General features: G+C 42.2%; 1 protein-coding gene across 1 annotated transcript in view; it reads left to right on the plus strand.

Annotated features, from left to right (window-relative positions):
* The window catches only part of DPH6 (diphthamine biosynthesis 6), an 89,926-nt gene that overhangs the window by 71,487 nt on the left and 4,992 nt on the right, over window positions 1-13,447 (plus strand). The window contains exon 14 of the mRNA XM_018571179.1: window positions 3,970-4,339. Within this exon, the coding sequence (XP_018426681.1) occupies window positions 3,970-4,339 (370 nt within the window). The remainder of the gene's footprint in view (window positions 1-3,969; window positions 4,340-13,447) is intronic.

Consider the following 13,447-nt stretch of genomic DNA (forward strand, 5'->3'; position numbering starts at 1 on the left):
CCTGGCACACCATGTATGCAGGCTGGTATCCCTATAGCATAGGGACAGCAAGTGTGTCGGCCCTCTGCCATGCTGTTGCACCATGCATACCCTTCATCAATGGGTGGATGCCCTTCTCAAAGCTCCAGTGGTAAATGCTGATAAGATCTCAGCAGGGAACATGCCTTAAGCTGGCCATACACTATACAGTCTGATTGTCCAAACAACCAAAACGTGATTGTACACTCAGATATATTGAATAGTGTATGGTCCGCTTTATTGTCCCCTAACGTGATCTGCCAGCAAAAGGAATGTAAAGTCTTTTCAGTATTTTCGTAGACTAACTTGTACAAGATCAGCTCGATATAAATATTTTTTTAATGTATGTTAATGTTTATTTTGTAATTATATATGTACATGGAGGAAGCCATATTTAATTGTTACATACACAGTTGGGCTTTCTGCTTTGCAGTATTATACAATGGTTCTGCTTTACTACTTCTCACAATGCAAACCCATGACTTGGTGGACTCATTGAAAACCTTGCACTCCCTTTGCGGCTGGTATGTTAAATCAGTAGTTGTAGAGACGCAGAAGCTACATGAAGCAACTTCCTCTTTTTGGGAGCCCGGAGATTGTTCTTGAATAGAACACGTAGGCTGCCATTGGTGACCTAATTCTGTTGTCACCAAAGCCTGGTTGTTTTGCTGACACACTGGCTTCAACAGTGCAGTACAGTCATTAACCCAGAACAGGTATACAGATCAGGCCATCTGTTATCTGACTTCTGATCTGGATACTTGTTCTATGTCAGTGACTCAGAAAGTATTGATGCCAGAGGATTAACATAGATGCCAGGCAACCCATATTTTTAGGAGGTCAGCAATGACTTTGCCCATATTATTCTAAAATTTCAACATTGAACACTTTGTATGATACACCATCACCTGCCCATAAAATGCAGCCTCTCCCCCTCCGCAAGGTGTACGCCCCAATCCACCTTATCTCACAACCTCCACTTTACAGGAGTCCACTCCAGAGCTTACCTGCATGGATGACATCATGGTCCCTTCATGTGACAGTGTTTGGGCCTCAGACCAAGAGGAAAAAAGTGAGGGATCCGATGGAGCATCCCAGATAGCAAGCAATTGAGCTGCAAGTTTGAAAATGACTTGCTAAACTATTGCAGACTTGCCAAGCTTCACAATTTTGTTGCACGATTACAGCAAGTCTGCATTGCAAATCTCCAGACCAGCGAGCTTGTAGAGCTCTTGCTAAGATTTGCCACAAATTCAAAAAGTGTCACCTAGAACTTGTGCTGCAAGTGTTCTGCAGGTCTACAACTTGCCAGAAATATGTGCAGCAAGTTTACAAGAGTTACAATTTAACCCTGCCACAAGTTTGTAGCAAGTTATCCTTGCTATCTGGGATGGTAGCATGTGGGGTATCAGAAGGACTGTCACTTTTCCCAGAATTGGCAAAGTTACAGTGTCTCTTTAGTTGAATTTTAAGGCTGAACTCCAGGTAATGTTTAACATGGGTGACGGCTCTGGATTAAAGTAAAGTATTGCAGCAAAATATTAATTTTTTTGTTACTGTTCCTGAGCATCTTATTTTTGTTTTAAAACTGGAGTTCTGCTTTAGGCCTCTTTTACATTTAGCAACAAATGAGGCTTCCTCATTTATGTACATTTGCTTTTTCTCTAGAGACGCCTGGTCGCTTGTATTAGCAGCAGTTTTATGTCATTCCCAGCTACAAAAGCTGGGGAGAAGCTGGTGAAGCAGATCTCTGCTTCATCAGCTTCTCTGGGTGTCCCTAGGTGACATCAGGGGCCTGGGAGACCCCTGATGTCTCCATAAAGAGGACCTCTCATGTAAATTGGCTATCACGTAGGGAGCTTCTTAGCCCCTATGTGATAGCAATAAAGTGTAAAAAAAAAAGCATTACAAAAAACAATTTTTTTGTTTCCCGCCCCCCCACATACACACGCAAACATGCGTCGGGTGCGAAAATGACGATTGAACCTATTGTGTCGCACATGTTACATATCACCGCGAACGGAGTGAGAGCAATCATTTTAGGGCCATTAATCGCTGATAACACTAAACTGATGAGCAGTTAAAGCGTTTAAAGCGTCGCCTGTGGCCAATTTTCGATGTGGTAGTTTTGTGCGATTTTGCGAGCGCACACAATTTTAAGGCTTGACATGTTTGGTGTATATTTACCTGACGTGATCCCAACTTTTATTTTTTACCAAAAATACGAGTAACAATAAATGTTTTTTAACATAACGTAGGGAAAACATTTTTTATCACTCAAAATTTACAGTACTTTTTCATTTTATAGTAAAAAATAAAAGCCCCAGTGATGATTAAATACCACCAAAAGAAAGCTCTATGTGTCCCCAAAAAATGTTAACATAAATAGTAATGCTATAGTCCGGTCACGCTGACTGGTGAGATTTTTGACTGACTGGTGGGACACCCTAAAATTTTTCTAGCCCTGTAAATAATAATAATCTGGCTCACTACTACTGTTCATATACTTCACAAAACACAAAATTTGCCTTATTCAGCAAAAATATCAGTAGCTGTGACTGTACTGTGGAAAAGGTACACCCTCCGCCTCAGAAGCTGGTATAGCCCCCTTTAGCAGAAATTACTTGCCGTTTTTCTTAACTGCTCACCAGTCTGTGACATTGAAATTTGTGACCACTACTCCTTGCAAAATGTTTGTGGGTTTCTTTGCATAAACCTCCCATTTCAAATCACCCCACAACATTTTAATGGGATTCTATGAAATGGACCAGCCAGCTACCGTAAGCATTAGCAGCTGACATGTTTCTGGGGTGTATCCCCATTCCTCATACTCTGAAAACATGTCAGTTGCTATCTGGTCGGCCCCATAGAATCCGGTGTTGCCAGTGTATTAAACTTTCTGCTGTAACTTGTGGAGGTTGGATGCGGGATGTTATTGTGTATATGTGCACATGTGATCAACTATTATTGTAAGTATCTTTAACCTTTCTTTTATTGTTAATAAATCTGACATCCTTCGCGAGGAGAAGGCACAGACCATCATGCCTATAAGTTGAAGGGGAAAGTCCCTCCATTTGCGGTCACTGTGTTAGTGTTCCTGGGCATTTCTGCACCAGTCTTCGAATTCCCAAATCTGTAAGGCTACTTCCCTGTTCCTCTTTAAAGTGGCATTAAACCCTCAGATTTTTTAACATAAAACAATACTGTAATGTGTGCCTTACTGTAATCCATGGTTGTTTCCCTTCTCTTTGCTGCTCTTCCTTTTAAATCTGTATCTGTTCTCATGCTCTGCAGAACTTCTGTTTTGCAGCAGACTGCCTTGTCTCAGGAATGGATACACGGTGTCTGTGTATACGTTTGTATAGGCTTGAAACCTGAGCCAGCACTACAGGAAGAGGCCCTGAGCTGAAAAGGGAAGTTCTTCCGAAGAGCAGCAAAGAGAAGGGAAACAACCATCGATTACAGTAAGGCACACATTACAGTATTGTTTTATGTTAAAAAATCTGAGGGTTTAATGTCACTTTAAGTTCTACAAGAGGGACATTCATGCCTCTGCAGATGGCATTTTGGTCAAAATGTCCTACAGGCGGCCCTGCAACCTTTGGCATGCCTTTGTTTTAAGGTATCTGTTCCCTATTGGGGTTGTTGTTCCTTGGACCTGTTGCATGTTGTTTGTGGTGTTGCCTGCCCCTTTGTTGAACTACTTTTGAACGGCCCAGTGGTTAAAGAATTTAACTTCCTGTGTCCAGTGAAGTACAGTCAAGAAAACAGGATTTTTGTCTTACCTGTAAAATCTGTTGCATATATACTGTATAATGTATTTCATGTTGCTGTCATCAAGCTAACAATGTTAGTTCATGATTGTCATCAAGTTAACAATGGTTTTTCACATCTGGAAGTCTATTTTTATGGGCGCAGTTGTAAATGACAGTATTTGTGTTTTGCTTACAGGATATTACCCCTATGCTTACTGTGGTTGTAGTTCCCAAGCTTCCACGTGGGGCTGCAGTGGAATGGCATGTCTTGGCTTCTGTAAGTGATCCTGTTGACCAAAGTTATTTCTCAGCATCCCTACAGAGATCGGACTACCAGGCTATGCTCAATGGCTCCATATCCAGCTCTAAGACATGTGCCACCCTTGTACTGTCGGTATCTGCTTCTTCACCTCAGAAACATGTGTTAGAATGGTGCCATGTCTGCAGTCTTGTTCGAGATGTGCTCCAGCAAGCTTCCGCAGAATGCTCTTTACATGGTCTAATAGCAGTGTGCTGCAGAACCTTCTATAGGAGCAACAATTCAGAGTTACAAAGTCTTCAGGAAGGTGAGTCACAGATTTTCTCATACACACATGGACTGTTTTGCGGGGATGCGAGCCAAATAAAGATTGCTGTCTGCCATGCATTACTTTTCTCTCAAATGAAAGCTTTGGCCAAATCAAACAATAAAGCTATGGATAAAAGGTGATTAAGGCATTTTTTTTTGTAATGTTATGCTCACATTTTCAATGGCCCCGGTGAAGATTTAGAACGGTTATCCTCCAGCCGGTGATCACTTCACTTGTCCTGCTAGTTTACCTTGATTGAAATCAATGTATAGGTATAAAAGTCTGAGAAAAATGGGGAGGGGATCACCAGAGGAACTTCATATCAGTAGATTATGACAGTGGGACTACATGGATTTTATTTCTGTGTGTACAAAGCATCTAAGGCCCACCAAAAATAAATTAGAGGGCAATCGAGATGAGCATGCACAGTCTGATGGGGGGGGCAACATGAACCAACACGTGCTGCAGAGTATGCCATGTTCAGTTAGCCAGATGTGCCCTGTGAAGCTGGCAAGTTCACTTCTGGGGAGAGAAAGACAAAATCACAGGAGACATTACCCACCTCAGGGCCGGCCGTTGTAAAAAAACGGCCGGCCGAGAGGTCTCTAGATCTGAGCGGGCGTCTTTAGACGTCCACTCAGCCACGCCCACCTGCGCACGCCGCAGGGCGCTCGTGTGCGCAGGGCGCTCGTGAGCGGGAAACACCGGCAATTTAATAGCAGGCACCGATGCCTGTTAACATACAAGCGATCCGCCGGCTTTAGAGCCGGCGGATCGCTTGTATGAGCTGCCGGCCCTTTGAAAACCCTACAGAAAAATACAAGTTGAGTGCCAGAAATGAACTCTAGGTCCTGTTGTGTGCTGACAATGCAAATAATTTTTCTGGACTGAGTGGTGTCAGCCCTGCCCAGCTGTTTTTTTGCTAAACTGCAACATGTATATAATGTCCGCAACATGTGCGCTAACTGATCTGTAGTTCAAGATAAGAGTTGGGAGAGCTAAGTAGGCGACTTCAGATAACACAACAAGTGTGGACAGGACAGCTGTCAATTTCTGACAAGATCAATAGGAATTTTGTTGCACAGATAAAACAAAACACTGGTAATATTAACAGATCAGAAGAGAGTAAATAGAAGTTCATTGTTAGGGTTTACATACACATAAAGGTCAGATTTTCAAACCTGCCTGACTTGTACACGACCAGTGTACAGTGACTAAGTTGCAGGCTTGGGTGTTTCCCATAGACATACATTTTCTGTCGTCTCATGTCAATAGGCACCCTAAGATTTGTGACATGGGCATAAAACCCATTTTTAAAGCTTTTTAAAAAATAATTTTTACCAGAAACATGCACATAAACTGCTATAGGTCTCTTGCAAAAGGGACACTGGTGTTCCTAAAGACCATATCTGATAAGAATTTTCCCCAAAGGGTCTAAATCAGACTGTATGCTGCACTTCAGCCCACAATTGTTCACTCTGTCAATAGATGTAGCATTGTATTATCCTTCATTAGGAATTCATAAAACAACATTTAAAGGGTTATTTGTAGGTTATTACATTTTATGAGATCTCCAAATGTAAGGCCGTAGATTGTAGTTTACAATGCAGGGTATAATATTGGATAAACATCAAACAAAAAGTATAGAACCATGTAATTATGGCTCCGAAAGGTTTAAAAACCTGGAAGCTCAGATGCATGTATACAATATATATATATTTTGCTTGAGGTGCCATAGGGACATATAGGAAACCATTGGGTGTTTTATCTCTCAAGCAGTTATCAAGCTCTGAAAAAGTTTTTTCAGTTTGATTATTGTTAAAAGTCCAAGAAGTTTTGTAAGAGATACAGCATTGTCTTTTTTTTTTAAACATTTGAGATTTACATGTCATTCCTTATTTGCAGCTAATTCTAGTTTTAGTTTTTTTAATTCATTCTCCAGCTGTTATCAAAATTGCAGCTCTGGCTACTTCCCAATCGCTTTGGTGCTGTCCCCCAAAAGACTGGCTTCTCCTCTTCCAGGTTCCCAGCATAATTAGCTCACTTCCTGGAGGTGCATCATCACAACGCTCTACACTCACAGTACAGTCAATTATCACAACTGATGCTGGGGTCTCCAGGTGAGGAGGGGGAAGAATGGGAGCAAGTGGAGCTGAAATTGGGCTTTAAGGATAGTGGATGAAGTAATGCAAATATTTGCTGAATTTCTCTGTATTTTAGTGCAGGCATTGTGATTTTGCTATGTCCACCTCAGCATAACTTCTTTTACACTATGAAACTTACTATGAAAGGTACACGGTACCAGAGGCAGCTCTGATTCTAAATGTAGCCTATAGGACATTGTAATCCAATAACCTAACAAATAAAGGTGAGGAGCAGCATTTGAAGTAAATTATGTGATGTGTGAAGCTAATCATGCTCCTTTTTGTGTAATAAGCAAAATTAAAGGAGAACTATGGGGTAAGTGTTTTTCCCCATAATTCTCCTAGGGGTCAAGGGAGGACATAAACTAGCGTTCTCTTGTGACCCAAAGCTCAGTATACCGCCCAGTATACTGAGACCGCCGCAACCGGGACGGATCCCGACATTACTGTCGACATCCACCCAGCTGTGTGATTGACAGCTGGCTCTGACTATCTATCTAGAGGCAGAGCCAGCTGTACCCGCCCGCTCTCCTGTCCGTTCTGCCAGTCAGCGCTGGAGGATCGGAGCAAAGAGGGGGGGAATCCCTGCAGGGAACCATGAGTGACAGTCACGGCTCTCGGCAGGGACATGATCGAGAAGTGAGCGAGCGACGGTATGTGTTCGCTCACTTCCCGATCTATTGAGCCAACTTGTGACAATGAAACTGAAAATCACTCACCTCATAGTTCTCCTTTAAGTCTTAAGGTGCCCATACACCTTACGATTATCGTACGATAATCGTTTGCGAGAGACTTTTCGTACGACAATCGTAACGTGTGAATAAAGTGCCCGATCGATAGTACTGTACAATCGTACGACTTGACGGTCAAGCATGTTTGAAAACTTTGGTCGATCATACCATGTTCGCATGGTTGGTGGCGTTTCCGTCCGTCAAAAGTCGTACGATTAACACCGTGCATGCGCAAACGAACATAATTGCGGTCAATTACCGCAAGTCGTCCAGGTGTTTTTTTTAACTACCGCTGATTGAACCTTTCGATAATCGGGGCAGAATGGGGCCGTCGTAAGAAAATCGTACGACGGTTCGATCATCCGACGAAAAGTTTCATCCGACAATCGTAAGGTGTATGGGCACCTTTAGTCATGTATTAAATGGTGCTGATAGTGAGAGGGTGTTCACTCTCATGATAACTCAAATGGTAAAACATTTATTTCATTTACTATATGATGAGCAGATCAGTACCTGTTTTTATTTTGTGTGATGTCTGTATAAAATTAAACCAAATCTTTGTCCATTTAGGAAAAAATACTGATTGCTAAATAGTTGGCAGTGTAAAAAGCCTATAATTCCTTTCATGCTCCCCTATTACCCTATACACCGACTAATGTGTTTCTCTGCCCGACAAAGCACAGGTTTGTTTTATCAAAGAGGCCCTGCACACTTTTGAAATTGTTATTAATATTGCTGGTTTAAATGCACAAATGCAGTGAAGACCGTTTCCTATTATCCTTGTGCATCCAGTCCGTTCCATCCACTTGGAAAAAAATTGTCCTGCTCTTTGGTCATGACTCTGACAAAATGTAATAGTAGCACAATTGTCTGGTTCCTGCCTTTCGAATAAGGTGTGGGTACATTATGCTGATATCACTCTCTTCGTGCCAACATAGCGAGTCCTCAATACAGACAGGAGAAGACCTGTGAATGGGTGTGATATCATTAACATAGCTTTCAGCAGCAGCTCATATCAACTTCCAGAAGAATGCTAATTAGTGTCTGCCTGTTAATGAGGTACCTTGCCTACTTACATTTCTGATGAAAGACACTGTTACTATAGGAGGAAATATTTGTAATTTATTCAGTCTACAGCTGGAAGGCAGATCATTGTCTGTACAGAATGAACCTGGTAGTTTTAACAGGGTTCACATCCACTATATCTGGTTGCTCATTTGATGCTGTTTTATATGGGAGTGATTTCTGTGAACTGTTTCTGCATGTTGCATCAAACATCTAGGCAGTTCTTGCTCTGCAAATTTCATTGTGTATTTAGGTTTCTTTTTATAACCTGGGTTCCCTGCATATATAAGATATTACTTCTGTATGTGTTGGCTTTACAGTATTTCTAAATATATAATTGTGCATTACTTTGTGACTGTGCCAGAAGCAAATAAGTCCAAGAGAAATGAATGGGATTCGTATGCTCCACAGCTAATTATACACTTTGATAGGTGTGAATCAATTAAAATAGAATTTTGCGTTAGTAGCATTTTTTCTAACTATATATTATTACAGAAAACTGTCAAAGACTGCAGACTATGCTACAAGAGATGGTTTAGAGTCTGTGGACATGCATGAGATCACTGCTATTACTGTCCCTTTATATATCACTGCTTCCTACTGCCCCTTAGGGCCTGTTCACCCCAAATGCGGACCAGATCTGCATGAGTTTCTGCCTATGCAGTGCAGTGTGTTTTGTCGCAATTTGGACGTGTTTCCCGGGCTGTTTTCATAAAAGAATACATTTTAAGCCTAAAATGGTCTTTCAGTGCGTTTTGGTGCGTTCTAGAGCAGAAAAAATAGGGCATGATGCAGTTTTTCCTCATGCTCTGGAACTGAACGCACTGGTGTGAACTAGAGCCCAAAATACCATTGGATGCATTGTTTATGCGTTCTGTAACTGCTCTGCATTGCTCTGCACTTGGTGTGGAAAAAGCCCTTAAAATGATTGCCACCACATTTGATATACCTCCCAGGACATTCCATTATCAAAATGTACAAAGTAAAAAAATAAGAGATATGGGAAATTCCAACTCCGATAAAGTAAAAAAAAAAAAGCATGAAATAAAACAAACCATGTAAAGCCGATTCACACTGTTTGCATTGGGGCTGCGTGGGCTGTGCATTCTAGCGCAGCTCCAGCGCAAGACAAGGCAATTTGCCTTTTAAATAAATTGAAAACCACTGGTGAGACTGATTGAAATGGCCAAATCAGCAAGCTACTCTGGTGCTGTTTGCATCTTGGAATGTTTTCCTCTTGAATACACCATTCTGCACTGTGGTAAAGAAATATTCATTTAGAAATGTATTGTATGTTTAGAGTTGACTTCTTTTTCCTCTTGTTTAGTCATGGTGTTATGTTGAAATCCGTTTTTCGAATGAACTAAATTTTTTTAAACACCACAGTTTACAAGGCATAATCATTATTTTCTGTGTGTGGAAAGCAGGGCAGAAACTTTCCTCAAGGGCCCATTTACCACTCTGCATATCCCTTGCAGCTTGTGGTAATGCACATGCGTTGGTGTGAATGGGCCTTCATAATTTCTTAAAAGCACATTAACTGCAGCACATAGATGTGAACCAGGCACATAGCTACGAATGAGACTTCTACTTGATAAGCATTGCCCTGCAGTAAAATAGACAAGTATGAATAGTAATTTCAATATTTGTATTTTAATCTGAAGCAGGTGCTGTAAACAGCTGCCGCATTTCACAGGAAGGCTGCTGAGGTCCCCAGCAAGGTTTATGTACATGGGCGCCGGCCAAAATCTCCTCCTCCTACACACTGCCCTCTGAGACAGACCGCACAGCCCACCATTAATCCTGCACAGCCCACCATTAATCCCGCACAGCCCAGCATAGACCCTGCATAGGCACCTGAGAGTCCGCACAGCCCACCATAGAACATGCACAGCCACCTGAGAGATGGCACAGCACACTAAAGAGCCTGCACAGCCACCATAGAGCCTGCATAGCCACATGAGAGCTTACACAACCCACCCGAGAGTCTGCGCAGCCCACCATAGAACCTGTACAGCCCACATGAGACCCAGCATAGTGCTCTAAGGCCCCACACAGCCACTTGGGATCCTCTGCTGCACCCTGGAGCAGCACAGAGTACGAAGCTTCATATTATTCTGCATTGATGCATTGCTGGGATTTGTAGTTCTTTATAGCTAGTGGTATTCTGCATGGCTGTATAATGTATCACTTGGATTTGTAGTCCTCTATAGCTGGTGGTATTCTGCATTGCTGTATAATGCATCGCTGGGATTTGTAGTCCTCTATAGCTGGTGGTATTTTGCATTGTTGTATAATTTATTGCTGAGATTAGTAGTCCCTCTACAGCTTGGTCAGTCAGTGGCAAAACTACCAGGGTTGCAGTGTTTGCAGCTGCCACTTCACCACTTTCCTAAAATAATTTGTCTGTATTGTTTTAAATAAACTGTCATATGACACTAAAAGTATTGGTAATTGGTATCGGCAAATACTTGAGAAAAAGTATTGGTACTTTCACTCACCTCATAGTTCTCTTTTTAAGGATGCTTATTTGCATGCCCTGATCTTCCCATGGCATCAACTGTGGTTTTCTGGGGCATTACCAGTTTGTTGCTCTCCGTTTTGGTCTTTCTACTGCACCTCGTGTCTTCACCAAGGTGCTAGCCCCTGTTATTGCACTGCTTCACTCTTAGGGGTTCCCCATAGGGAGATATCTGGATTACCCTTTTTCTGAGGGAATGGTGAATTCAGGATCTGTCAGCCAATGTCCATTGGACCTTGCAGATGCCACAGGTAAATTCTAAATCTTCCGAAATCAATACTTGAATGGTCTAATTTCAACTATCTGGGCCCTGTCCAAGGTTTGCCTTCCCCAGGACAAATTCCAGTCTCTTTGCTTCCACATTTAGGACTCTGCAGTTCAGGAGTTATCCAAGCTTCTGGTTTTGCATGTGAGTCTTGGGCCTAATGGTGTCCTCTTTTTGAAGCAGTTCTATATGCTCAAATTTAGGCCATTGTAGCTCAACTTTCCGGCATCTCTAGATCACCTCATTCACATGGCTAGCAGGACTAGACTTTTCCCTGGAGTCAGTGAAATCCTTCCTCCCAACGGTTTGAAGGTGGGAACTATGTATGCCAGCTTATCAGGCTGGGTAGGAGTCCTAGGTACCCTCTCTGTACAAGGGGAATGTGTGTTGGAGGAAACTCTGTTCCCGATCAATATTCCGAAAATCAATTTGGTTATTCTTTCAACTAGGGCTGCAATCAATTATTATTTTCATAATCAATTAATTGGCCAATTATTTTTTCGATTAATCGGATAGAAAAAAATAAATACCATCCTTAATTTAAAATACACAAATGCAGTGATACAAATAAAGTTTACTTAAAAATAAAATTGCATCCACAATTTTTTGCAATTGCAGTGCTCTGGAACGCACAGCATTGCAGTACCGTGCATGAGATCACACTGCGGGTGAGAGGCGTGTTTGGAGTGCCATTGGAATGAATGGCACTGCAACGCACCGCCTGCAGCAAAATTTGTCAGGCCGAAACCCAAATTACTTTTTTCCCACTTTTTTTTAATAATTGGACTGTAAGTACGTGGCGCTTGAATAGCTTCAGGCATGGAATGATGGCTGCCAATGGCAAGATTCAGCAGACGGCAGCTGAATGTAAATACAGAAGTTAGTGGGCAGGTGCAATAGCCAACCTGCTATTGGCCATTTCAAACGTCAATAGCAGGCTGGCTATTGCACTTGCCTGCTGTGCCCTCCTCCCAGTGTGGAGGAAAGAGCTAGGGGATCCAACCAACTAATCAATAATGAGAATAGTTGACAACTATTCTCATTATAGGTTATTATCGATTTAGTTGGTTGCAGCCCTAATTTCAACGCTAAAAATCTCATCTGCAAGGTCCTCCAACCAAGATTAAGTCAGACAGCATTAACTGAAGCAACTCTGATTCTGGCTTGGGCACAACTTCACATTCCAGCCCTGACCATTGTGTGCATTCCAGACGTGGATATCTGGCAAGTAGACTTCCCCAGATGTCGACATCTGGATTCCAGTGAATGGAATCAAGCCATGGATACTATGGAGATCATCAGTCCAGTGATAGCTGACTATCCATTAGCCGGATTATTCACATCACTTATACACTATTGGGTGATAAAAACAGAATAATCACGCAGGCCCAGTTCTGTCTTTCCACTTCCAAATAATCACACCAGGATCGAGATGGAGGGCAGTGTGGTGATTCCCACTGCATCAAATTGGTTTAGGATGTAATCCTCTGAAGTTACTTGTCAAGTTGCTGGCAGTCTCTCTGTGGACTCTCCCAGATCATCCTGATCTTTTTCCCAGGTGCCAGTTTACTACCCTGCTTCTCTGTTGATCGCTTTGTTGTCTTGGCTGTTGAAGCCCGGGTCTTGAGGGATAGGGACCTATTGGATTCGGTCAACCATATGCTCTTGAAAGCTACGAAATTGACTTCTCAAAGTCTATCGTTGCACTTTGAATATGTATTTCTCTTGGTGCAAGACAAGGAAATTCCTTCCCAGGAAGTTCTAGATGGGAGATTTTTTTCCATTCACTAGTCAGGTCTGGATCAGAATTTGGACTTGAGTACCATCATGGGTCAAATCTCAGCCATAGCAGTTCTCTTCAGAGACCACTTGCCTTTTACTCCTCATTGAAGGCCTTCGTACAGGGTATCGCTAACATTGTTCCACCTGTACACTACCCAGTGACATTGTGGGATCTCAACCTGGTATTGTCAGATCCTCAAAGGCCACCCTTTGAACATATTAGGGATTTTCTTCTGTCTGTCCATACTCGCTTGGTTGACTTTCTCATCACCATCAATTCTGCAAGGCAAGTTTCTGAGTTGGCGCCTTAAAGTGACATTAAACCCTCAGATTTTTTAACACAAAACAATACTGTAATGTGCCTTACTGTAATCCATGGTTGTTTCCCTTCTCTTTGCTGCTCTTCCTTTTAAATCTGTATCTGTTCTCATGCTGGGCAGAACTTCTGTTTTGCAGCAGACTGCCTTGTCTCTGAAATGGTTACATGGTGTCTGTGTGTAGGTTCACAACCTGAGCCAGCACTACAGGAAGAGGCACCCAGCTGCAAAGGGAAGTTCTCCCCAAGCATGAGAAGACATGAGGATTTAAAAGGAAGAG

Source organism: Nanorana parkeri, unplaced genomic scaffold (assembly GCF_000935625.1).
Source record: "Nanorana parkeri isolate BGI_ZX_2015 unplaced genomic scaffold, ASM93562v1 scaffold1693, whole genome shotgun sequence".
Lineage (NCBI taxonomy): Eukaryota > Metazoa > Chordata > Amphibia > Anura > Dicroglossidae > Nanorana > Nanorana parkeri.